The sequence below is a fragment of the Pelophylax lessonae genome (assembly GCF_965119305.1).
Source record: "Pelophylax lessonae genome assembly, chromosome: 1".
Lineage (NCBI taxonomy): Eukaryota > Metazoa > Chordata > Amphibia > Anura > Ranidae > Pelophylax > Pelophylax lessonae.
In genome coordinates this window covers 139,715,871-139,743,260 of record NC_138768.1, presented here as the reverse complement: position 1 = coordinate 139,743,260, position 27,390 = coordinate 139,715,871, and the positions used below count along the sequence as shown (strand labels likewise).

The following is a 27,390-nucleotide window of genomic DNA, read 5'->3' as shown; positions in this document are numbered from 1 at the left end:
ATAAAACAAACGCTGCGTTTGCAGGATGAAGTGTGTCCCCCCGCTGCCTTGGCGGCTTATGGGACGCAGAGAAAACGCAGGACGCCGCAGGTTTTTCCCTGCAATGATGATTTTCAGCGCGCTGTTAAGGAACAATGGCGCAATCTGCGCAAACCTTTTGCTGTACCAAGTAGGTTCAAGCTGCGTTATCCTTTCTCGCCTTCCACTGATGAAAGGTGGTGTGTGCCACCCCCAGTGGATCACGCAATTGCGGTTTTAAACAAATCCACTGCGATTCCTGCAGAGGATTCCCCTGTGTTCCGTGATGCCACGGATAGGAGATTGAAGTCTCTTGCCCGTCATACTTATTCTGTTATGGGTTCTATGCTTAAGGCTCTGTTTGCCTCTCTCATGGCGGCCCAGGCGGTCGCAAGTTGGACGCAGATGCTTAGGCGCGTCCTAGTGGCCGATTCGGCCTCGCCGGCGACCCTGGATATGGTGGATCAAATCCACCAGGGTGTCATGTATCTGTGTGATGCGGACTTGGACCTAGTCCCGTTGGCTGCACGTGTGCACAGCGTGGCGGTGTTGTCTCGCCGCCTGGTTTGGTTGAAATGTTGGTCGGTGGACCAGTCTTCACGTAAGACCTTAGCCAATCTGCCTTATGATGGGTCTCGCCTTTTTGGGGAGTCCTTGGATGTGTTGATTAAGGGGATAACCGGAGGTAAGAGCACTCTCTTGCCCCATTTCCCCAAGGCTAAGGGGACTTCTGGGAAGAAGCATGCTAATTTTCGGCCCCCTCAGGGGTCCTTTCGTGCCTTTCGGTCGCACTACAAGGGCAAACCGTTCAAAGGTCAAGGCTCTCAGAAGAAGCCCTGGTCTGGAAAACAGAAGTCCGGTCAATCCGGATCCGCAGCCCATAACAGTGCGGCCTGAAGGGGCGCCCTCACCCAGTTTTGGGGTGGGGGGGGGCGCTTGCTCGGTTTTCTTCAGCCCTGGTTGGCCCGCGTGCGGGACAGATGGGTTCAGGAGATCGTTCGATCTGGTTACAAGATTGAGTTTCTCTCTCGGCCGGAAAGCAGATTTTTTCCCTCAAATCTTCAACTGTCTCCAGAGCGTTTACGGGACCTGCACCTGGCGGTGCGGGACCTGAGGCTCAGGGAGTGGTAGTTCCGGTGCCTCATCGGGACAGATTTCAGGGGTTTTATTCCAATCTGTTCACCGTGCCCAGGAGGGCAAGGTTCGTCCAATTCTGGACTTGAAGGCTCTGAACCGCTCTGTGCGGGTTCGCAAGTTCCGCATGGAATCCCTGCGGTCGGTGGTGGCTGCCCTGGTTCCGGGGGAATTCATGGCCTCCATCGATTTGAAGGATGCGTATCTTCACATCCCCATTTTCGAGGGTCACCAGCGGTACCTTCGATTTGCCATTGCGGAGGATCACTACCAGTTCGTGGCGTTGCCTTTTGGTCTCGCCTCGGCTCCGCGGGTCTTCACCAAGGTGCTTGCACCGGTTCTGGCATTATTGAGGGCCCAGGGCATTTCTGTCCTGGGGTATCTGGATGACATTCTGGTTCGGTCTGCGACCAGCCAGGGTCTGGAGAAGGACCTGTCTGTCACGATGCAAACTCTGCAGGAGTTGGGTTGGACGATAAATTTTCCAAAGTCGACGCTGAGTCCGTCGGTTCGTCTTCCCTACCTGGGAATGATTCTGGACTCGGTGCAGGCGAAGGTCTTCCTGCCGGAAGACAAACTCAGAACTCTTCAGGAGGAAGTCAGGTCCCTACGGGACGTTCCGCACTCGTCTCTGCGGACGTGCATGAGATGTCTGGGATTGATGGTCTCGGCCTTCGAGGCGATTCCCTTCGCCCAGTTTCACACGCGGGGTCTCCAAGCGGAGATCCTGTCCATGTGGGACGGGCGTCCTCAATCTCTGGATCTTCAAATCTCGTTGAGTCATCGCACCAGAAGAGACCTTCTGTGGTGGCTCCAGTCCCCGATGGTGTCCGGGGGCAAGTCGTTTCGTCCTATCTCGTGGACGGTAATCACCACGGATGCCAGCCTGTCGGGCTGGGGTGGTGTTCTGGGCGTTCTGTCCGCCCAGGGGACTTGGTCGGAGGGGGAGTCCTCCCTTCCGATCAACATTCTGGAATTGCGTGCGATAAATCTCTGTCTTCATCGCTGGATGGACCGGCTGCAGGGCTGCCCGGTTCGGGTGCAGACGGACAATGCCACGGCGGTGGCCTACATCAACCACCAAGGGGGCACCAGGAGTGCCCGAGCGGCTCGAGAAGTGGCCAACATTCTGTCTTGGGCCGAGACTCATGTCCCGGCGATAACGGCGGTTCACATTCCGGGGGTGGAGAACTGGCAGGCGGACTATCTGAGTCGCCAGACCCTGGATCAGGGGGAATGGTCTCTCCACCCGGCTGTCTTCCAGATGTTGTGCGCGAAGTGGGGTCTTCCAGATGTGGACCTATTCGCGTCTCGTCTCAACAACAAGGTGAGGAGGTTTGTGGCAAGGACGCGCGACCCTCGGGCAGACGCGTCGGACGCGTTAGTGGCCCCGTGGCATCAGTACAGGCTGATGTACGCGTTTCCACCGATTCAGTTGCTGTCCAGGTTCCTTCGCAGGTTACACTCGGAACGCAGCACAGTGATTCTTGTGGCACCGGACTGGCCTCGCCGGTCCTGGTACGCAGACCTCGTGAATCTGGCGGTCGACGCCCCGTGGCGTCTGCCTCTTCGAGACGATCTCCTGTCTCAAGGACCGATATACCATCCTGCTTTACAGTCGCTGGCTTTGACGGCCTGGCTGTTGAGACCGAGGTCCTGATGGAGAAGGGTCTCTCCCCAGAGGTCGTTCATACCTTGATCAACGCGAGGAAGTCTTCCTCGGGGAAGGTTTATTACCGTACTTGGAAGGCCTATTTTGCCTGGTGTGAGTCCAGGGGGTTTTCACCCCGCACGTACTCTGTTTCCCGAGTGCTGTCCTTCCTTTAAACGGGTGTCGATCAGCGTTTGGCGCTGGCTACGATAAAGGGTCAGGTGTCTGCGCTGGCCGTTCTGTTTCAACGTCCCGTGGCTTCCAACTCCTTGGTTGGCACTTTTGTTCAGGGAGTGCGGCATCTGGTTCCTCCTAGGAGGGATCCTCTGCCCCCTTGGGACTTGAATCTCGTTCTATCTGTGTTACAACGTGCTCCTTTTGAACAGATCAGGGAGATCTCGTTGTCTATGTTGTCCAAAAAGGTCGCCTTTTTGGTTGCGATCACTTCGGCTCGCAGAGTGTCGGAGCTGGCGGCTTTGTCCTGCAAGTCTCCGTATCTGGTTGTTCATTTGGATAAGGTGGTCTTGCGACCTAATCCTTCTTTTCTTCCGAAGCGAGTTTCGGAATTCCATCTTAATGAGGATATTGTCTTGCCTTCGCTGTGCGCGAAGCCTAAACGTCCAAAGGAGGTGAGATTACATTCTTTGGATGTTGTTCGGGCGATAAGGGTTTACCTTAAATCGACTGAGTCTTTTCGAAAGACGGACTCCTTGTTTGTTCTTCCAGAGGGTCCTCGGAAGGGCATGGCGGCGTCGGCCTCTACCATCGCCAAATGGATCAGGCAGACCATTGAACAGACCTATGCTTTGCAGGGGAAGGTTCCCCCTGTGCCTGTGAAGGCGCACTCTACTAGATCTCTGAGTACGTCTTGGGCCTGTCGTCATGGGGCTTCTGTAGCCCAGGTGTGTAAGGCGGCGACCTGGTCGACCGTGCATACTTTCACAAAATCCTACAAAGTAGATGTTCAGGCATCGGCGGATGCTTCCTTTGGCCGCAAGGTTCTTAGTGCGGCAATTCCCTAGGGTCCCTTGTTGGGGACCTCTGGCTGTTGGGATAAGTTTTTTATCCCCTGGTTATTTGTCTTTTCCTGGGTTGTTGCTCCTGTTGAGCACTTGTTTTTCCTGTAGCCCAGCTGGTTTCCTTCCTTTGGTAAGGTTCCTTTCTTTGATGCGGAGACTGCGTTGCCTTTCGGCGCGGATGCGTTTCCCACCCCTCATGTTTGCACTGCTTTGGGACGTCCCCATATGTGACGAATATGAAGAGGCGGCGACTGTCGGAGGACGTAAGAGAAAACAGAATTTTTGTAAAATCTTACCTGTAAAATTCCTTTCTCTGAGTCCTCCGACAGTCGCCGCCCCCGCCCCTCTTTTGGGGTTTGGTTGTATACTCTACTGCTATTCCACTGAAACTGAGATATGGTTGCAGGAAGTAGGAGGGTATTGACTGAGGGGACCACCCCTTGAGGGTGGGATATGTTAAAAGCTTTAATGTTAACATATTCTGTTGCCTAGCTACTCCTTCGGAGCAAAGTCTAATACCCCATATGTGACGAATATGAAGAGGCGGCGACTGTCGGAGGACTCAGAGAAAGGAATTTTACAGGTAAGATTTTACAAAAATTCCGTTTTTTTGAGCAGTGTATATATAAGGTTTGGGGGTTATAAGTAATTTTCTTGCAAAAAATGCAGATTTTTTACTTAAATGTGAGAAGTGTCAGAATTGGCCCAGGTGTTAAGTGATTTTTTTAATAAAATCTCTTCTTTCATCAGAATGGTCAGATCTCTCCAAAGCTCTGGAAATTGAATTTAAACCCACAGAGTGAGGGAATGGATAAATAGAGACATCACATGTAATCCACAGATGATCCTCCTCCCCTTTAGTCCTCTTACACACGATACTCCTGTTTGAGCATCTACTTTATCAGCCTTTTTTTTGTATGTATTTGCGTGTATTTTTGCGCATATGCGTTCGCGCAATTTTGCGCAAATGCGCAAAATCATATTCTCTTGTTCTGCACAGTAGGTAAATGAGCATTTGCGCACATTTGTGCACATATTTGCGCACATGTGGCGTAAATTACTGACCAAAAATGCAGATTTCTCTTTCGTCCACCGACGGACGTAGCTGCTGCTTTAAATCTTAGACGGAGTGACCAGGCAGAGCCAAAGGCTTTAACACGCCCAGGGGGCGTACCCCCAGGCTATTACCCTCGGCCTCATGGCTGCATTATCAGTTTTTTGCTGCCTAGTCTGCTGGGACGTTTGTCCTAGTTTCATTTTCATGTCTTAAAGCAGGCATGTCCAACCTGCGGCCCGGGGGCCACATGCGGCCCGGAACCCCAGGCAATGCGGCCCACTACCCCCTGACAATTCTTTTTTCTTGCTGGGGAGGAAGGAAGTCGGGTCGGGGGCATGGCCACAGCGGCTTCCAACTAAAGGTAGGCAGAGGCTCCCTCAGAGGGGGGGGATGTGATCATGTGCAGTGTTTCAAACTCCTACCACCATGACCACTTCCAATCACTGAAGTGGTTAGAGTGTTCCTTTAATATCTCTCAGAAGAAGTAAATCTCCGTATACTGATTCCATTTCATTTGATCATCCTCTAGATGTGTTAAATTATTGCGGGGGGTGCGGCCATGGGGGAAGTGCGCGGCTGCATTTTATTACTTATATACCTTAACTATAGTATATATTTTATATGCGGCCCAAGAAAATTTATCTACACTCAATGTGGCCCAGAGAAGCCAAAAGGTTGGACACCCATGTCTTAAAGGGAACCTTTTTTTCTCTTGGATTTTTTTTTTTCTTTCATTCGTGCCTTTGTTCAGGGGCTTCGCCATTTGGCTCCCCCCCCCCCCCCCCCGGAGGTCCCGTTACCTCCTTGGGATCTTCATTTGGTTCTGTTGGTTCTTCAGCATCCTCCCTTTGAGAACTTTAGGCGTATTTCGTTTTTTTGACCTGTCGCAGAAGGTTGTCTTTTTGATGGCTATCACCTCTGCTCGGAGGGTGTCTGAACTGGCAGTGTTGTCTTGCCGTTCCCCTTATCTGGTGATCCATAGGGATAAGGTGGTGTTACGACCTGATCCGCCGTTTCGGCCTTTCATCTGAATGAAGGCATAGTGCTCCTTTCGCTCTGTCTGAAACCTTCCCATCCGAAGGAAATTGCCTTGCATTACTTGGATGTGGTTCGGGCGATACGGGTGTATCTTGAGGTTACTGAGTCCTTTCGTGAGTCGGGCTCTCTGTTTGTGTATACGAATGGACCCCGGAAAGGTCAGGCTGCGTCTACGTCTGCCTTTTCCAGATAGGTCAGATAGGCGGTGGTGAAGGCGTGTTCTCTTAAGGGCAAGGTTCCGCCTTTCCCTGTCGCTGTTCACTCTACGTGGGCGTTGAGTGCCTCCTGGGCCTTCCGCCATCAAGCATCAGTGCTGCAGGTTTGTACGGCAGCCACCTGGTTGTCGGTACACACATTCATCATACTTTGTAGAGTGGATGTGCTGGCATTTGCAGATGTGTCTTTTGGCCGCAAGGTTTTAGCGGGCGGCCGTGTAAGAAGTGATCTCCTTGTTATCCTCCTTTTTATGGTTTTGTTACATTTGAGCTGCAGTTGTTTCTTGTTGGGCTCCATGTATAATTGTTGGCTTTGTTAGCCGTGGGAATTGCATTCCTTTTAAGTTTGTCCTTTTCCCACCCCTCAGTGGTTACTGCTTTTGAACGTCCCAACCGTAAAAGATTTAAAGCAGCAGCTACGTCCGTCGGTGGACTCAGAGATAATGGGATTTTTGTACTTGTCCACCAACAGACATAGCTCCCACCCCTCTGTTTTTCTGAGGGTTTTTGATTATTTTCCACTGCTTGCAACTAAACTGATAATGCAGCCATGAGGCAGAGGGTAATAGCCTGGGGGTGCGCCCCCTGGGTGTGATAAAGCCTTTGGCTCTGCCTGGTCACTCCTGGTGGGAGGAGCTATTACCCAACCGTCTAAGATTTAAAGCAGCAGCTATGTCCGTCGGTGGACGAAAGAGAAATGGATTTTACGGTAAGTACAAAAATGCCATTTTTTCTATTTTTATTTTTTGCTGAAGATTGCACTGCGCTTGTTTACGCGCCTGTGTGCATAGGCACATTACACTTAATGGGCTGTATTTTAGCTTAGTAAAAAAAACAAAAAACTGTGCTGAGCTTTTTCAAGCTGCAGTGTGCAAGAGGCCTTAAACGTACTCAGTTTATTTAAATGGTGTTTTGTATCTTTGAAATAACTCGGTAGTCTTGTGACTAAGGTTGTAACTGTGTGTCAGGCCTTTCCCTTTTATCCTGCACTGAAACAAGCCAAGATTTCACTCCACTGCCCAGATGTGGTCAGATTTTGGAAAGGAGGGCCCTATCTAGCTGCAACATCTTTTCCTGAGTCCCTTTTTGCCCTCAGTGAAGATCCCAGGAAGAGACCTTTTGCTTTCTCTTCCACCATTGCTGGTGGCTCAGGCTGCTCATTTCTAGGGCTTGCGCCTGGGCTCAGCAAACTTTTTTTCATCTGTTGATTTTATCAGTTGTTGGTCTATTTTACTTCAAACAAGTGGCCACTGTCCCCACCTATAACTGGTCTTTGCAGCAAGAAGCACTGGAAGGGCGTTGAATACCAAACAAATACAAAGACATTTCCAAGCTTAAACTTACCGACCAGCCAGCGACCAACTTAAAGTGGTTGTAAACCCACTTTAAAGGCTTACCTATATCTCCTAAACATGCACCATTTAGGAGATATTTACAGTGCATGCAGCCGATGACGTCATTGGCGCATGCGCATTGAAGGAACAGCCACCCGTGCCGTTCCTTCAGAGCCCTGTGCCGTGAACGGCGGCTCCCAGAGGACGTGAACCAGGAAGCAGGACGGCCGAACATGTCGGCCGTCCTGTCGCTGAGCGGGCGGCACTGCGGGGGCTTCGTTTTAAGGTAAGTACTTCATAATGAGCTAGTATGCAATGCATACTAGCTCATTATGCCTTTTGTCTTTACAGTTTTTTTTCTCCTTTTTTTCAGCGCATTTACTTCATCTTTAATTGACCTGTCTAACAATATGCGTTAAGAACAGGAGTTTAGTCTGCACACATTGTGCAAATACATGCATAAGTTACAGGCCCCATCAAGGCGCCCTGTTTTCTTTAGTCCTAACTCTAACTTATAAGAGTCTCCACAATGAGAGCACATGCATTTTAATGGACAGTTATAGGGCAGGTGGAGCTGGAAGGAGCCAACCCCTCCTTAATGGTACAGGGGCACACTGAACACCCATCACATAGCACTATGGCAGCAAAGATGTCCGTGCGTTGCCTGACCAATTTAATCAAAATACTAACAAGTGGCCACTGCCTCCACCTATAACTGGTCTTTGCAGCATGGAGCACTAGAAGGGCGATGCAGGTCAAACAAATACAAATACGGCCTATTGCTCGTTCAGTCAGGAGTTTTTTTTTTTTGCTGGTGTTTTTTTTTTTAGTCCTTTACTGTTTTCGCACAAACCTGAGACGGGTAAAGAAAGGGTTTTATAGAAGTTGGCTTACAACCTATTCTTTTTTGCCAGTGTCCTGGACTCTTGTAGCTGGCAGTATTACCTAATTATAGTAGAATTTCTTTTTCCCCTGAATGGATTTTACAGTGAGTACAAAAATCTTATTTCTCTGTAATAACTGGATGAACATATCCACATCATTAATGCGTCAGCTTTGTGTTTTTGTCTTGGTAAAAATGTGTATTAAATGTATCTCCTGAAGGCTTTATTTAAACAATGGATGTTGGAATTTATTTATTTAGCCAACAGATTTTCGAAAGGAAGCCTCCATTTCAGATGAAAATTGTAGGCACCTGGAGAATCGCAACCAGCCAGCAGTAAAGGATCAGATTCTACCAAGACATTCTGAAGTTGGTCCAAAGTAAGTGTTTTCTTACGTTGTAACATCATCTAGGTTAAGCTAAATATAACATTTTTTTCTGGTGCACGGAAAGCCCACCCTCAGCACACCCATTGTGTTTTTACTGGTTATCACACCCTCGCACAGTCACACTTAACTTTCAAGTATTTGTGGCAGCCCACCCGCAAGACTCATCATACACTATAGAATCTGACTTTGCTAAGGTGTCCGCATTCTGAGAATTTCTGGATTGTCTTGAGCTGCCCATAGATGGATCGAAATTCGGCTGATTTAGCAGGAACTGGCCAATTTTTGAACCATGTATGGTATGATTGTAAAGAAGTCTACCGATCTACCAATACAGTGACACAGCGGGAGGATTTCTCCATCCACCTCGAATGTGTAGATGGGGGGGAATCGGGTCAATTGTTTTTCATTCAAGCCGCTGATTAAACAAAAAGGAAAAACTGACCCATCTATGGAGAGCTTTAAGCTGGCTATAGACAGTTTGAGTCTTTGAGTCAGCCTTGCCCATACATGGCTCAATTCTCTGCTGGTCCCTGCTGAACCAGCCAAGATTCAAACCATGTATGGGCGGGCAGACTGATTGTACCCAAATTGATCGATTGATTACCTTGGGTACAACCAGCATGTTGGATTTCTCTACATATGGTTACTGCAAACGGCTATAGCCATTAGCAGTAACCATTTTTTTCTCCCGGCCAGGAATGCTCCCTGCTCCCCCCCCCCCCCCCCGTTTGCAGAATATATTAACGTAGTTGGAGGCATTCCTTCATCAACACTGATTTTGTTGATGGGGAAATCGTGCTAATTCATATCAAATTCATATTATCAATGGCCAGCCTTATGTCCTGGTACACACGGGCCAAGCATCATTCAGTTCAACAGAAACTGGCCTGCATTCGGTCTGTGTGTACAGCATCCTGTCAGGCTTCTGTAGAACGTGCATGCCAGAAAAACATCTGCTGATCAGCCAATGCCTGCGAACGATGAACGGTGTGTTCTGGTGGGGAAAGGACGCTGTACTCAAATCGCATCACTAGTACAGTGACCTCCTCCCAAGCTCCTATTTTTTTTTTTTCTGTTCAGCCCACTGGTGTGTGCCAGGCATTAGTGTCTTGTCCCCACGCAGACTTTAGTGATCCTTCATTAACATGCAATGCAGCAGGGTGGATTCCACATTTTTTATCCCTTTGTTAGGACAGACAGTGTTCAATCTAGTTTACAGCTGATAATGAACTACTGTTAGCAAATTATGTTACACATTTCTACACTGCTCTCTCCTAATAATTGCAAATCAGGGTAAGCAAGTAAAGATTTTTAAACAAGTAAAAATCACTTAGTCCTGGCTCACACTGGTGCGATGTGGGAAACCCTGCGATATAGTGCCGGTTCCCACATCGTACACTGGTTCACACTGATATCTGCGAAACGCTTGGGGTGTCAATGTAAAGTTAATGACACCCCCAGATCAGTTTTCAGGTTGCAGTGCGAACTGGGAAATGGTGCAGAAACAGGATCGCATAAGTGTGAACACCCATGCGATCTGTTTCCAATGTGGACCAAAAAAAGGGTACTGCACCATTTTGGTGCGAATGCGATGTGCTTTCAGCCATACTGTTTGGACGGCTGAATTTGCATTGCAAACATGAAATTACACTGTACGAATTTCAGCCAGTTCATTAGGGAATTTGCTCAGTGGGTGGCCCTGTTGACCGTCTCCTGCCCGACTGAAAAATTGCAGGAGCTAAGCAGAAAATTGTTGGCCAAACAGCAGCTGATCAGATGCAGCCAATATTCAGATGTTTTGACCGCCAGCTGTTGAAACACAAGAACTTCAGTGGGAGAATCGTCATCCGTGCTATATAGTGTGGATGGAGGAATCAGTTCAATGTTTTTCATTCAGCCTGCCAACTAAATGAAAAGTGTAGAAGTGTATATCCAGCTTTACATACTAGGGACTCTCTATCTGATGGACATAGGAGAAGCATCAAGAAGCAAATTGAACGGTTTAAAAGCTGAACGGTTTTAATAAACAAATAATGCACTCTGCACTCCTCCTTATTCTTCCCTTTACTTTTTAACTCCTTTTTTGTGAAAAAAAATCTAAGCTTTTGTTTGCTCAGGGAGTGAAAGTGAATAGTAATTGGACAGTGTGTACAATTGTTGTGCAGTCAGAAATAATTTTATGTGCATGGCTTGGTTTTGGTGAACATTTTGTCCAAATCCTACCTGTCTTCTGCTTATATTGTTACTTGGTTTATTTATTTTTCTTTTTTTTTTTTAGCTTGTCAGAGGAAGTGCAGCAACCTGCAAAACCTACAGTTCTAACAAGAGGACGATTGCAAAGACCAAAGCCAAACATTGTCCGGGCATTGCCTAGGAGAGGTGTCCTGACTTCTTCAGATGATTCTAGGAATAAATCTGAAGTTGAAACGGGTGAAAAGGCCTCTGAATCCAGTCAGCCAGCCACAAGCGTAAGAAACTTTCTTGCATTTTTTTTTTGTTTAAATATTATTTTTAAAACTGTGTTTTGCTTACTGACTCTCCACTTTTTTTTTTTTTTTAATTTTGGGCTTGGTTCACACTAGATGTGGTGTAAATTCCACGCTGCGTCAAAATTGCAACCTCTTCATGCAAACTGATTGCGGAGTGTATGTTAAGGAAGGTAAACACAGAAATACAAAAAAAAAAAAACATGGGAAAAAGGGGGCGGCAGCCAGCCCTAAATTTGGTCACGTACAGTCGTCAAAAAGCAAACCCCTACAGTTATACATATCCATTCCCCTCTCTGCTAAACCCCCACACACCACTTGTCTCTCTCTGTGCAACTTCCCCGTGAATTACCAGGATAATGGGAACCTGTATGTAAAACGGACTAACCAGTATGGCTGACAGGACTGACAATATGCCAAATTATCTAATGGATGTAATCCTCACAGCATAGCACATTGTAAAAGAATCAGAGACATATCTCCAAGAATATTTAAATCAAGACCATGCAATCCTCATGGTTCCGGGAGACCCAGGGAGATGGAGCAAGGAAACATAATTTCTCTTACGTCCTCCGACAGTCGCCGCCTCTTCATATTCGTCACATATGGGGTATTAGACTTTGCTCCGAAGGAGTAGCTAGGCAACAGAATATGTTTAACAATAAAGCTTTAACATATCCCACCCTCAAGGGGTGGTCCCCTCAGTCAATACCCTCCTACTTCCTGCAACCATATCTCAGTTTTAATGTCTAGCTTGTCAGGAGTGGCTGGCTCTCTCTGTGCTGGGACTTTTTGTCCCAGACTCTTTCTTCTTTTTGATATTTTGTTTGAGTTTTTTTCTCTACCTTTACTTAGCTGTTATTTTTGTCAGCATTAGTTAGTTCTTCGGACGAAGAGGATCATGCGGACTGGGTCTCGGGCTGATCCCCCTGATCGCAGGTCGTGGGTCAGTGGCTTCCCAGTCTGCCATCGAGCGTTCAGCCAGGTAACGCTCCTGGCACAGTGAACGACCCATCCCTGTTCGGTGCAGGGATGATTGGTGAGGTGGCTACCTCACCGGACGCTGTGCGGTTTCTTAACCGCCATTGTGTGCGTCTTGAATTGCGACTCTCCCTGCCTCATGTGCAGCGGCTTGTTCGCCTGTGCGGGTTCCCCACGCCATGTGAGGTAAGTGTATCTATGTGGGGACCTGTCTGTCTGGGGGGGGTCTCAGTCTGGGACTGTGTAACCTGCCTTTATTCACACTGCTTGTCTCCCTATCTCTCGGCTGCATGCTGTGGGCTGCAAGGGGGGGGGGAGCTGTGTGACACTGTGTGTGTCAGGCTGGGCAGTGTGGGAAGCTGTGTGCTGTGGGGCATGTTTTTATGGCATGTTGGGGCATATACAGCGATCGCTGCGGCGATCTAACATGTATCCATATAATGGGATAAGCTTGTGTGTGTTTTTATGCACTATGGAGCGGCGATTTCGGCGCCAAACGACGCCATTTTACCGGCGCCCGCTCCGGCCGCATGGTTTACATGCACGGCGGCCATTTTCTTGTAGCCTCCATAGGCTTACATAGAGCGCCCTGGCAGCATCACTTCCTCTTTCCTGGAACACCGATCGAGGCAGCAGCAGCAGCGGGGTCTCCTCAGGTTTTATCCTTCTATTCCTGTTTGCCATTGCCTGTATTCAGTCTGTATATTCCCTGTGGGGGTCTCATTGTGCCTGAGTGTGGTGCGGTGGGCTGCGCTTGCCGCGCTTGCTGAAAGGGGGCAGTTAACCCTTGGTTGTCTGGCATACAGGGGCAATGGATTCTCAGGAGGGCAAGTTTCCCACAGTATTGGTGGAAAGCCAGGGGACCGCTGTTTCCCCCCCAGGGGGGGATTTAGCCACTATTGTGGCTGGCCTTGCTGCCCAGGTGCAAATGCTGGTGGCTGCTCAATCTACTAAACGGCCCAGAGTTGCTCTGTCCTCTGATTCTGAGGGTGAAGGTGATGGGGCTGTTCTAGCAGGGACCCCCTTATCGGGGTCCCGCTCCTCTCTTGATCTAGTGGGGTCTGAGGTGGAGGCTGAAGTTGAGGGGGTCGATAATTCTCCCCCTGGCTCGCCTGAAGAGCTTGCAATCATGGATGAGTTGATTGCTTCCATTAAGCAAACGCTGCGTTTGCAGGACGAAGTGTGTCCCCCCGCTGCCTTGGCGGCTTATGGGACGCAGAGAAAACGCAGGACGCCGCAGGTTTTTCCCTGCAATGCTGATTTTCAGCGCGCTGTTAAGGATCAATGGCGCGATCTGCGCAAGCCTTTTGCGGTACCAAGTAAATTCAAGCTGCGTTATCCTTTCTCGCCTGCCACTGATGAACGGTGGTGTGTGCCTCCGCCAGTGGATCATGCTATTGCGGTTTTGAACAAAGCCACTGCGATTCCTGCAGAGGGTTCCCCTGTTTTCCGTGATGCCACGGATAGGAGACTGGAGTCTCTTGCCCGTCATACTTATTCTGTTACGGGTTCTATGCTTAAGGCTCTGTTTGCTTCTCTCATGGCGGCCCAGGCGATCGCAAGTTGGACGCAGATGCTTAGGCGCGTCCTAGTGGCCGATTCGGCCTCACCGGCGACCCTGGATATGGTGGATCAAATCCACCAGGGTGTCATGTATCTGTGTGATGCGGACCTGGACTTGATTCCGTTGGCTGCACGTGTGCACAGCGTGGCGGTGTTGTCTCGCCGCCTGGTTTGGTTGAAATGTTGGTCGGTGGACCAATCTTCACATAAGACCTTAGCCAATCTGCCTTATGACGGGTCTCGCCTTTTTGGGGAGTCCCTGGATGTGTTGATTAAGGGGATCACCGGGGGTAAGAGCACTCTCTTGCCCCATTTCCCCAAGGCTAAGGGGGCTTCTGGGAAGAAGCATGCAAATTTTCGGCCCCCTCAGGGGTCCTTTCGTGCCTTTCGGCCGCACTACAAGGGCAAACCGTTCAAAGGCCAAGGCTCTCAGAAGAAGCCCTGGTCTGGGAAACAGAAGTCCGGCCAATCCGGACCTGCGGCCCATAACAGTTCGGCCTGAAGGGGCGCCCTCACCCAGTTTTGGGGTGGGGGGACGCTTGCTCGGTTTTCTTCAGCCCTGGTTGGCCCGTGTGCGGGACAGATGGGTTCTGGAAATCGTTCGATCTGGTTACAAGATCGAGTTTCTCTCTCGGCCGGAGAGCAGATTTTTTCCCTCAAATCTCCAACTGTCTCCAGAGCGCCTGCGGGATCTGCACCTGGCGGTGCGGGACCTGAGGGCTCAGGGAGTGGTGGTTCCGGTGCCTCATCGGGACAGATTTCGGGGGTTTTATTCCAATCTGTTCACCGTGCCCAGGAAGGAGGGCAAGGTTCGTCCGATTCTGGACTTGAAAGCTCTGAACCGCTCTGTGCGGGTTCGCAAGTTCCGCATGGAATCCCTGCGCTCGGTGGTGGCTGCCCTGGTTCCGGGGGAATTCATGGCCTCCATCGATTTGAAGGATGCGTACCTTCACATCCCCATCAGAGATACCTTCGATTTGCCATTGCGGAGGATCACTACCAGTTCGTGGCGTTGCCCTTTGGTCTCGCCTCGGCTCCGCGGGTCTTCACCAAGGTGCTTGCACCGGTTCTGGCATTGTTGAGGGCCCAGGGCATTTCTGTCCTGGGGTATCTGGACGACATTCTGATTCGGTCTGCGACCAGTCAGGGTCTGGAGAAGGACCTGTCTGTCACAATGCAAACTCTGCAGGAGTTCGGTTGGACGATAAATGTTCCAAAGTCGACACTGAGTCCGTCAGTTCGTCTTCCCTATCTGGGAATGATACTGGACTCGGTGCAGGCGAAGGTCTTCCTGCCGGAAGACAAGCTCAGGACTCTTCAGGAGGAAGTCAGGTCCCTCAGGGACGTTCCACACTCGTCTCTGCGGACGTGTATGAGATGTCTGGGATTGATGGTCTCGGCCTTCGAGGCGATTCCTTTCGCTCAGTTTCACACGCGGGGTCTCCAGGCGGAGATCCTGTCCAAGTGGGACGGGCGACCTCAATCTCTGGATCTTCAGATCTCGTTGAGTCATCGCACCAGGGAAAACCTTCTGTGGTGGCTCCGGTCCCCGTTGGTGTCCGGGGGCAAGTCGTTTCGTCCGATCTCGTGGACGATAATCACTACGGATGCCAGCCTGTCGGGCTGGGGTGGTGTTCTGGGCGTTCTGTCCGCCCAGGGGACCTGGTCGGAGGGGGAGTCTTCCCTCCCGATCAACATTCTGGAATTACGTGCGATAAGGCTCTGTCTTCATCGCTGGACGGACCGGCTGCAGGGCTGCCCGGTTCGGGTGCAGACGGACAATGCCATGGCGGTGGCCTACATCAACCACCAAGGGGGCACCAGGAGTGCCCGAGCGGCTCGAGAAGTGGCCGACATTCTGTCTTGGGCCGAGACTCATGTCCCGGCGATAACGGCGGTTCACATTCCGGGAGTGGAAAACTGGCAGGCGGACTATCTGAGTCGCCAGACCCTGGATCAGGGGGAATGGTCTCTCCATCCGGCTGTCTTCCAGATGTTGTGCGCGAAGTGGGGTCTTCCAGATGTGGACCTGTTCGCGTCTCGCCTCAACTACAAGGTGAAGAGGTTCGTGGCAAGGACGCGCGACCCTCGGGCAGACGCGTCGGACGCGTTAGTGGCCCCGTGGCATCAGTACAGGCTGATGTACGCTTTTCCACCGATTCAGTTGCTGTCCAGGTTCCTTCGCAGGTTACACTCGGAACGCAGCACGGTGATTCTTGTGGCACCGGACTGGCCTCGCCGGTCCTGGTACGCAGACCTCGTGAATCTGGCGGTCGACGCCCCCTGGCGTCTGCCTCTTCGAGACGATCTACTGTCTCAAGGACCGATTTACCATCCTGCTTTACAGTCGCTGGCTTTGACGGCCTGGCTGTTGAGACCGAGGTCCTGAAGGAGAAGGGTCTCTCTCCAGAGGTCGTTCATACCTTGATCAACGCGAGGAAGTCTTCCTCGGGAAAGGTTTATTACCGTACTTGGAAGGCCTATTTTGCCTGGTGTGAGTCCAGGGGGTTTTCACCCCGCACGTACTCGGTTTCCCGTGTGCTGTCTTTCCTTCAGACGGGTGTCGATCAGCGTTTGGCGCTGGCCACGATAAAGGGTCAGGTGTCTGCGCTGGCCGTTCTGTTTCAACGTCCCGTGGCTTCCAACTCCTTGGTTGGCACTTTTATTCAGGGTGTGCGGCATCTGGTTCCTCCTAGGAGGGATCCTTTGCCCCCCTGGGACTTGAATCTGGTTCTTTCTGTGTTACAACGTGCTCCTTTTGAACAGATCAGGGAGATCTCGTTGTCTCTGTTGTCCAAAAAGGTCGCCTTTTTGGTGGCGATCACTTCGGCTCGCAGAGTGTCGGAACTGGCGGCTTTGTCCTGCAAGTCTCCGTACCTGGTTGTTCATTTGGATAAGGTGGTCTTGCGACCTAATCCTTCTTTTCTGCCGAAACGAGTTTCGGAATTCCATCTTAACGAGGATATTGTTTTGCCTTCGTTGTGCACGAAGCCTAAACATCCAAAGGAGGTGAGATTGCACTCTCTGGATGTTGTTCGGGCGATTAGGGTTTACCTTAAATCGACTGAGTCTTTTCGTAAGACGGACTCCTTGTTTGTTCTTCCAGAGGGTCCTCGGAAGGGCATGGCGGCTTCGGCCTCTACCATTGCCAAATGGATCAGGCAGACCATTGAACAGGCCTATGCCTTGCAGGGGAAGGTTCCCCCTGTGCCTGTGAAGGCGCACTCTACTAGATCACTGAGTACGTCTTGGGCCTGCCGTCATGGGGCTTCTGTAGCCCAGGTGTGTAAGGCGGCGACTTGGTCGACCGTGCACACTTTCACAAAATTCTACAAAGTAGATGTTCAGGCATCGGCGGATGCTTCCTTTGGCCGCAAGGTTCTTAGTGCGGCTGTTCCATAGGGTCCCTTGTTGGGGACTCCTGGCTGTTGGGATATCTTTGTATTCCCTGTTTTTTTTTGTCTTTTCCTGGGTTGTTGCTCCTGTTGAGCACTTATTTTTGCTGTTGCCCAGCTGGTTTCCTTCCTTTGGTAAGGTTCCTTTCTTTGATGTGGAGACTGCGTTGCCTTTCGGCGCGGATGCGTTTCCCACCCCTCATGTTTGCACTGCTTTGGGACGTCCCCATATGTGACGAATATGAAGAGGCGGCGACTGTCGGAGGACGTAAGAGAAAACTGAATTTTTGTAAAATCTTACCTGTAAAATTCCTTTCTCTGAGTCCTCCGACAGTCGCCGCCCCCGCCCCTCTTTTGGGGTTTGAATGTATACTCTACTGCTATTCCACTAAAACTGAGATATGGTTGCAGGAAGTAGGAGGGTATTGACTGAGGGGACCACCCCTTGAGGGTGGGATATGTTAAAGCTTTATTGTTAAACATATTCTGTTGCCTAGCTACTCCTTCGGAGCAAAGTCTAATACCCCATATGTGACGAATATGAAGAGGCGGCGACTGTCGGAGGACTCAGAGAAAGGAATTTTACAGGTAAGATTTTACAAAAATTCCGTTATTTATCAGTGAACGAGGAACTATCCATTTGTAGGTTCTGTTGATGTCCAGCTACACCAGACCTTGTCAAATGTTTGCTGGCAACTTCAGCTTAGGATTTGTTTTAAAGTAACATCAAAATTGTACCGAATATCCTCATGCCCAATCTCTCCCAACTCATGAAGCTCATCTAGTGAAGTGATTATTTGAAAGGTATTCTTCACTTACTTTCCACTGCTGCAGTTGTGTGCTTTAGCAAATAAAGGAGCAATACATTGGCACCAAACACTCTCTGGGGAGGAGGGGGTAAACAGTCTAACCTCAGTTAGATTGGGGGCAGCCGCAATATTATTGCATTGAAAAGTCATTTGTAGCTTAGAGAACTGCCTCCCGTTGTAACTCCTGAGTTTTTCAGAACTTCTGCATACTTCTGTTTACCCTACCTTTGTTAAAATTGTATACTAAAAAGTGAACATTTTTAATAGTTATATGTATTTTCTTCCACCACCCTGTCCACGTAACGTAAAACGTATAAATAGATCTGTACTGTTAACATTCAGCTATTAACTGATGTATTTTTACTTTTACCATTCTAAAATTCAGCTTAGTAAAGTGTGGATGAAGGGACAGCTCTTTTCCTTTCTCAACTTGTGTTTTTTTTCTCTCACTCTATAAATCAGCCCCACTTAAGTGCATTTTCAGTCAAGTGTGCTGATAGAAAATTTTTCTATACCTACCTAAATTTTTTTTCCAGTTGTCACAGTTGGAATCAGAAAAAGCTCTCCTCCTAGCAAAGGCTGCTACAGAAGATTTGCCCTCCACAGGAGAAATGGTTCATTCACATGTCCTTTCACTGGAGACCATTGGCCTGCCTGGCGCAGAACAGATTGAGAGTGAGGAGTCTCCCTCAGTGTCTGTGGATGATTCCGCTCCTGCTGTTAGGTATGTTTTTGGTTATAGCTTACTTGTACAATCTCTTTCTTGTAGATGATGTGCTGTCCTTTACCACACACGATTCCTGATGACTTGTAGACAAGAAGAGCAGCAAAATTCTTATTTATTATTGGGTTTTTTCACTTCTCTGGTTGCTTGTATGGCAGTATTGGAACCATGCATAAATATTTATGTAGTGCCAACAGTTTGTGCAGGGCTTTACAATATAAAGGGAGACAATACAGCAACATTCCAATCCAATACAGGAGGTTGAAGAGGGCCCGGCTACTGGGAGCTTACAATCTAATAGGGAGGGGCTGGTGGAGCAAAAGGTAACTGTGGGGGATCGAGTAATGGGAGAAATAAAAGATGTGTTTAAGGCAGGATAGGCTTCCTTGAAGAAATGAGTTCTCCGGGATCGCCTAAAAGTGGACAGAATAGGAGATAGCTCAACAGATTGGGGTAGGGAATTCCAGAAGATGGGAGAAGCTCTGGAGAAGTCCTGGAAATGAGCATGGGAGGAGGGGGCAAGGGAGCTTGAGAGCAGGAGGTATTGGGAGAAGCTGGGAGGACAGTTTGGATGATATTTGGAGACAAGGTTGGTGATGTAGCTTAGGGTAGAGTTGTAAATGGCTTTGTATGATGATGATGTTTTGAATATTATTAGTTGGGCAATGGGAAGCTAATGAAGCGATGTCTCCTGATGGACCTAGATTTGAAACTGATATGTTGCTAGTATGCCAAAGCATATATTACACATCAGTGTATGTACAAGTGTATGAACTGCTGTTTTTTTACATTCTGTTAACTAAAGGTGGGAAAGCGGTACATGCAGCTGCTTCTATGTTGCCTTTTGATCCTGGCTTTTGTGCCATTCTTTTGAATTTTGGACAGCTCAGAATTCTCTATCTCATTTGTCAATTTTTTTTCAGAATGAAAAAAGAATTAAGTGGCTCTGAAGATGAGAAAAGTGCAGCGCCAACCAAACCAACTTTCACACGGAGTAGATTGCAGAAACCAAAGCCAAATTTGGGCAGTTCAGTTACACGTACCACAGTATCTGCTCCTCAGAAGTGTGATGTTCATGAAGAAGGGAAAAGCAGAAAAGACGATGTCAATACTTCATCCATGGAAAGTGTAAGACAGCAAATGCTTAATGTGTCTCTTCATCTAGTTTTTTTATTTACTGGAACTAGTTTATAATTCTTTGCTTTAAGAGTCTCTAGCTTTACATACAAAAATACAAAATAGTTGAGACCAATCTGTTTTTCTTATTCCCCCACTTATGGGGCGATCCTCTAACTTCAATATGTCAAAGCACTACTTATGAGAAAGACCACTAAAAGGAAATGTATTTATTTTTTTTATATACTGTATATGTAATATATATATAAGGATCACAGAGCATCCACACTATTTATCAAACGTAAACATTATTCAAAAATGATCAAACCAATTATTATTTAAACCTCCACCTTCCTTATTAAAAACATAATGACAACGTTGTCATAGCACTGGACAATCCCCATTCACACCATACCACACTATGCACAATAAGGATCCATTCAAAATTTGGCTGTTGCTGGTGACATGCTTTATCCAGATGGCACAAATGTGTGTAACTGATCAAACAATGTGATAAACAGCCAGAACAGAATAACTGTAGTCAAACAAGGCATATCTTAAAGGCAGAAATAATTGCTTGTAACACAGGGGTAGGTAGGCAAGGAGCAAGCTGCATAAATTGGGTGATATAAGCTGGCATGGAGCCAGTCTGCCTTTACAACTTGACGTCCGGAAGATTTACCCCCTTTCATGCCATCCATTTTTTTGCGATACGGCACTACATTACTTTAACTGACAATTGCGCGGTCGTGTGACGATGTACCTAAATAAAATGCATATCCTTTTTTTCCCACAAATAGAGCAGTATTTGATCACCTCTGTTTGTTTGTTTTTTTTTTTTTTTGCGATATAAAAAAAAAAACGACCATTTTGAAAAAAAAAAAAAACATTTCTACTTTCTGCTATAAAACCTAACAAAAATGTAAAAAATATGTATTTCTTCATAAATTTAGGCTTGGATGTATTCTGGTACAAATTTTTGGTAGAAAAACCCCCAAAAGTGTTTATTGATTGGTTTGCACAAAAGTTATAGCGTCTACAAACTATAGGATATATTTATGGAATTTTTAATTTATTTTTTACTAGTAATGGCGGCCATCAGCGACTTGTAGCGGGGCTGCGATATTGCGGTGGACAAATCATACACTGACACTTTTTGGGGACCAGTGACACTAATACAGTGATCAGTGCTAAACAGTCCATGGTACCCGCAGATCAGCTCCTGCTGTGTCTAATTACAGCACCGAAAGTGCAGGGTCATGTGCTAGGTACGTAATCTTGCGCAGGAAGAGCCGCCTTGCTGCCGTATATATACAGTCGGCAAGTAGTTAAGAGACAGGAGGGTGAAATCCTGTAATGGGGACACCTATTTAGATGACCTGCTTAGGAGAGGAACTTCACCCACTTTGAAGAGATTAAAGCTGGCCATAGACTGAATATCAGCCAGTTTAGCAGGGACTGGCCGAGATTCAAACAATGTATGGGCAAGCTGAATGTATCCAGTCAGTTTGGGTACAACCAACATGTTGGTTGGCAGTGGCCATTTCCCCCCCCCCCCCCCCCCCCCCCCCCCCAGGACAACACAATAGCTCCGCAGGAGAGATTCCCCTTCCACACTGGATTTTCTTTCCTGCAACCACGGCTTGCTTTATTCTCATTCCCAGCTTTCAGAACAAGAAGTAAAGGGAAATCTACCAAACAGCACACTGACAGCAAAAAAAAAATAAATAAATTAGAAAGTGGTTTTATATTGCACCTTACTCAGTCATTAGTGGTGGCTGCCTTATTTTTCCTTTTTAGGCTCCCCCCCCCCCCCCCTCTTATTTTACCTGGTGATCTGGCTAGTAACACACCAACTGTTTTAGAGTGCCTCCGTTCTGGATGAAGGAGCACAGTGACACCTTTGGACAGCAGCATTGGTAATCTGGGGGGAGGGGATGTGGGCTAGGGGATTTAAAAACACTACAAGAATGAAGCCAAACGCCAGCTCACACTTTTTAAGCAGTTAAAGCAAACTTGTTTCCCCTTTTGGGATAAAGGTTTTACATAAAGCGGATCATTATAAGCACCCCTGTCAGTATTAAATAATTTGCCTGATCCCTCCAACTATTACATCTGCATCACAGCTTGGTCTGTTGCAAAACAACAAACTTACTGGGCAGATCACCAGGTAAAAATAAGGGAAAAAAACGTAAAAAAAGGAAAACTACTGCAGCTATCATTTCTAAGAGTTGGTAAACTGCAATATAGCTTATGTGTTTGCTTTTGGGTTTAATTCCTCTTTAAGCCTTCCCTACACTATCCAAAATTAGAAGATCACTTTGGTTACGAAATTTTCATATGCATTATAAGGCCCCGTTCACATTGCCGCGATCTGACTTCCCCAGGCGACCTCCGAGGTCGCGGTGCGAGCAGCGCGCCGCAACCTCGGGGGGGGGGCCGCCACAGACTTCATAACATTGAAGTCTATGGCGGTCGCCTCCGGGTCGCCCCAAAGAAGCTCCGGACCCTTTTTCTAAGTCGGAGCGACTTGTGTCGCTCCTATTAGAACGAGTCCGCAGCTTCCCTATAGGAGGCGACCTACGGCGACCTGTGAGGCGACCACGTCGCCTCACAGGTCGCCTTAGTGTGAATGGGGACTCATTTATTTATTTATTTGTTTGTTTTGAAAAGTACATGTGGGAAAATTTCAGCCCAAGTTAAATGTTTTCCTGTTTTATAGTTGTCGCAGAATGATGCAGGAAAAAAACTGGTAGTTGCAAATACTGATGCAGAAAACACTACCTCCCCAGAAGAGATCACTCAGTCATATATCCTTCCACTGGAGACCTTTGTTCTGCCTGGTGTGGATCAGATGGACAGTGAGGAGTCTTCTGCTGTGTCCTTGGATAATTCCTCCCATGTCACGTATGTTCATACCTGTGCTGCTTATTTTACTTAGCAAATGACTTTAGGACTAGCTATGCTCTCTATGGGAATTATGTATAAAAGTACCTAGTATTGCTGCTTGGCTTTCTTGAATGCACCTATTTAACAATAAATATAAATTAAAGCGGAGTTCCTGCCTCAAAAACCACTTTGGGTCATCCGCTTGCTGAAAATCACCTAAAAAAGAAATGGATAGTCACGATTTTTTTTTTTTTTTTTTCCAATTACTTACCTTGTTATTGAAGAAAATATACTTACTTTTCTTCCACTTCCTCCCTCTGTGGCTGCGTCCTGCGCCGTCTCTTCCTGCTTGCATTGACTCCTGGGAGCTGAACGTCATCGCTCCCAGGAATCAATGCGCCTACACCGGCCCCACTCGTCACTTCCGGTGCAGGCGCATTATTCCCTGCTAAACAGCTTCTGGGTGTGCCCAGAAGCTGTGCAGGGATGACATGCCTGCACCGGAAGTGACGATCGGGGCCGGTGCCGGGCATTCTGGGACCGAAGAGGGCGCCCTGGCTTCAGCTGCCCACACCTGAGATGGCAGCGCTGGACAAGAAATTTTCAAGGTAAGTATTTCTTCTAAAAGGTAAGTGCAACCTGGGACAGTTCAGAGGCTATCCATTGTGGAATGTACTAGCCCTGACTGTCCCGGGGGTATTTTTATCTCAAAAACGTTTCCGAGGCCTGAACTCAGCTTTAAGTGTTTGTAGGTCTTCATTAAAGCGTTAGTAAAATAAAAATTGGGCCTCTGCAGGATAATGTCATAATGTGCTACTCTGCACTGCATAGTAGCACATTATGACAGACTTTTCTTAAAACAAAGCCCTCCAGCGTTGCGCTGTCACCACTGCCGATGCTTCCATCTTCACCACGGGTCTTCCTTCTGGGCTTTCATGCTTTGCCCGTTTGAATGGCCGAGCTGCGGTGATGTCACGCCTGCAGCACAGCTCGCTCAATAGACGACATGCCATCCATTGATGGCACAATGCATTGGTCACATCACCGGCTGCTGCTAAAGTAAATATCTCCTAAACCGCACACCTTATTATAAGCTTACCTGTACGTATAAATTTAAAACGCAGACTTGACTACCGCTTTAATATTGATGCTTCTGCATGCTTTTATTTTGGTTTCCAAAGGTGGCAGTATTAGAGTCATTGGATTTTGCATGCTTTGGTAATTTTTGCCGAATTCTAGAGAGAAAAACTGAATGTACAAAACAAACTGTGAGCAGGCAGGCTATTTTAGAAGAGAGACACTGCGTGCTAAAAGCAAATGTGCCTGTTTGCAGTCATCTTCACAATATGCACTGAGCTGCCCATGCATGGCAGGTGTCGCTGGGGGGGAATGGAAGGAGAGCAGTGAACATTCATTGGTGATCTCCCTAGTTACAAAGAACCCAGACGCAACATGTATGACATCACTTCTGGTTTCTTTTAGCTAATGGAGCGTGCTCCTTTAATAGAAGGCAGGTGAAACATCAGGGCTCTGAAAGACATAAAAATTTGATCTAACATCATTTCATTCTCCAGGTTGCCTGGTTTCAAAAAATATATAATAATTAGGGCGTTTAAATCTTCACATCCAAAATAATTTTTTAAATATTTGCAGAAAAAAATGCAAAACGGCTATTGACAGAGAGATGGGTAAAGCCCCACTCTTCCAATTTAATGTGGTGCAGGAAGATATACTTTAGGAGTTGTTGTTCGCTAGCAAACAGTAGGAATACCAATTTAATCAGCAGCTTGTTAAACTGTAGCCCTTGGCTTACACACCTCATTATTTACATTTCTCTCATTCCTAATTGTAATACACACACATTTTGGGCTCATTACCCCTGCTTTCAGTATGATGCACACTAGTTTAAAAGTATCCACTGGACAGAACTAAGCCATAGTTTTAGCTAAGCATCCCATGAGGCCCTCTGGTCCACAATTTATCTTACTACTTCTTGCTTCCTTTAAATTTTCTTCTGAAGCTTTGGAAGAAGACTTCTTTAGAAGATCTTCTAATTGGTGCACAACCCCTTTGACTCTCCTGGGCTAGCCTTCTACTGCAACAATAAACAAAACCCTGAGATCTGGAAATGTGCTGGAAGAACAACTATTATCCACCTGGAGTCTGCCCAGAATAAAATGTTTATATTTTTAATTTTAGTTTTAGCATTAACAAATAAGTGTCCTGATGTTGCTTGAGCGTTAAAAAAAAAAAAGTGCATTTATTACTTTTTTTACTAGCAGCCTGCAAAGCATTGCACCCACGATTAGCAGATGACGGACCCAATGCAGGGCTCTTTCAGACTGTCTGTGTAAATTGTCCTCTCATCGCTTGTATGAGCAGGCAGTTACACATTAACAGGAAGCATAAATTAACTACCTAGAGCTCTCAACTGTGCATTGGTAGTTCAAAGCCGACAGCTGCAAAGGCTGTTGGTACTTGTAGTTCTCCCCACTTGGTCGCTTTTTTTTTTCAAAATTATGACCGCAAGTTTAGGGAGAAGATCCTCGGCTCGCTGTCATTAGAGGAGGCAGGTTGGGTAGAGGTTGCAGCAGTGGGAACATATTACATGTTCCCAAAGGTGACGTTATCCTTTCAAGTTGAAACTTAGCTAGCTTTGGATGATGCTTTTATATTTTCTTGTTGTCAGGATTAAAAACAATTTAAGTACCTCTGAAGATGAAAAAATGGCAGAACCTTCACTGGGTTTAACAAGGAGTAGATTGCAGAGACCAAAGCCGAATTTGGGCCGATCAGTTACACGTCCAGCTTTATCCGCGCCACCGAAGTGTGATGTTCATGAAGAAAGGAAAACCACAAGGGATAGTTTTGATACTTCGTACATAGAAAAGGTAAGAATCAAATCCAAAACCTGACTTTGCGACTGTTTCCATTTTTTTTTTTCTTAAACGGAACATTATACTAATAGTACAGTGCAGGATGCAGGCTGGATATTTATAGACCCTGGGTTATAAGCTACTAACTTATGGTGATTGGACACTGCCAGAGCTTTTGAACACGCCCCCTTGTTCCATTCTAAGGGCTTCTCCAATACATTCTATGGCCTGGAACAAACACACCCCATCTTTCAACTTCCTATGTTTCTCTCCAGTCAAGCAAGGAACACCCTAGCTTGGCGGATGACCAGTCCATCCTTGGAAAATGGGAAAATCCATTTTCCCATTGCCTTGGAAGGTGATAACAACAGATGCCAGCCTCAGTCTTTTGTGGTGCATTTCAATCTTTCACAGTTAGGCATAGCTTCCAACCCTGATTTGGAACAAAGTCCCTCTGTCCCTTTTTCCTCCTTATTTGTCCCTCATTTTGGTCTGATCTAGATAGTTTTATATAAAATGCACTTTTTTTATCTTTAAAAAAGGCTTAGGACTTGGAAACACTTCATCCAGTTTATAAATTGATGCATTTTTTAAATTTCAAAAGCCAGTGTAAAGGAATAGAATAGTTGTGGTAAAAAAAAGTATTTGTGGGTTTGACAAATCTTTTTATTTTTTGTATATTTCACCTTTAAGGGGGTGTGACAGTGGGGTGTGTACTATGCATACATACTTTTCCAAAAAGGTGTTCCTCATTCCCATATAAAAAGTTGGGAGGTGAGGTTAATGGTAACCTAGTTACCCAGGCAAGCAAAGCTCCTCATAAACATTTTGGAGCTCACAGCAATAAAATTTGGCTCTGCACCTCTGGACTTCTTGCCTCCAGGGACACCCAAACAGGGTGTAGTCAGACCATTTCTGATTACTGGCCTATATCAATCATTTCGGGAACCAAGAAATAGGCAGCCTTGGAGTAAGATAATCTGATCATCTCATGTGTAAAAGCACTGTTAAGCAATCTCTGCTCAAAATGCATGAGTGGACAATTGTAAGGAGGATTTCCATATCCTGGACCAAAGGGAATGGTCTCTTCATTAGGAAATCTTACATTTCCTAGAGGATCCTAGATGTGGAAATCCTGTCCTCTAGGTTCAACAAAAAGTTGCCCCTATTTGTGGCCAGGACTAAGGATACTCTGGCACTGGCACCTGATACCCTGGTAATCCCATTGTATAGGTTCAGTCTAACATTTGCTTTCCCTGCAATCTGCATTCTTCATTGACAGCTCTGCAAGATGTGGAAAGAGAGGAAAACAGTGATTCTCATTGCACCAAACTGGCCCAGAAAAAGCTGGTACACAAACATACTAAAAGCACTTATCAGATGACCTGCCCTTTCCAAATTAGGCTGGACCTGCTGTCAGAAGGCCCCTTGTACCACCCCATGTCTTAGTCACTGGCTTTACCAGCAAGACTGTTAAAGCCCAGGTATTGAACAAGGGGCATATGCTACATTACTCTCTCTCTTCCCCCTCTCCCCCCTCCTCTCTCTCCCCCTCTCCCCCCTCCTCTCTCTCCCCCTCCCCCTCCTCCCCCCTCCTCTCTCTCCCCCTCCCCCCCCCTCCCCCCTCTCTCTCTCTCTCTCCCCTCCTCTCTCTCTCTCTCTCTCCCTCCCCTCCTCTCTCTCTCTCTCTCTCTCTCTCTCTCCCCTCCTCTCTCTCTCCCCCTCCTCTCTCTCGCCTTCTCTCTCTCTCTCTCTCTCCCCCCCTCCTCTCTCTCGCCTTCTCTCTCTCCCCCCTCCTCTCTCTCGCCTTCTC

The 27,390-nt window shown here is 47.5% G+C and overlaps 1 protein-coding gene across 1 annotated transcript in view; it reads left to right on the top strand.

The window, feature by feature from the left end:
* BDP1 (BDP1 general transcription factor IIIB subunit) overlaps positions 1-27,390 on the top strand; it is a 219,527-nt gene that overhangs the window by 118,044 nt on the left and 74,093 nt on the right. The window contains exons 21-26 of the mRNA XM_082243266.1: positions 8,611-8,729; positions 11,017-11,206; positions 18,509-18,696; positions 19,620-19,824; positions 22,535-22,719; positions 25,391-25,592. Coding sequence (XP_082099392.1) covers positions 8,611-8,729; positions 11,017-11,206; positions 18,509-18,696; positions 19,620-19,824; positions 22,535-22,719; positions 25,391-25,592 — 1,089 coding nt within the window. The remainder of the gene's footprint in view (positions 1-8,610; positions 8,730-11,016; positions 11,207-18,508; positions 18,697-19,619; positions 19,825-22,534; positions 22,720-25,390; positions 25,593-27,390) is intronic.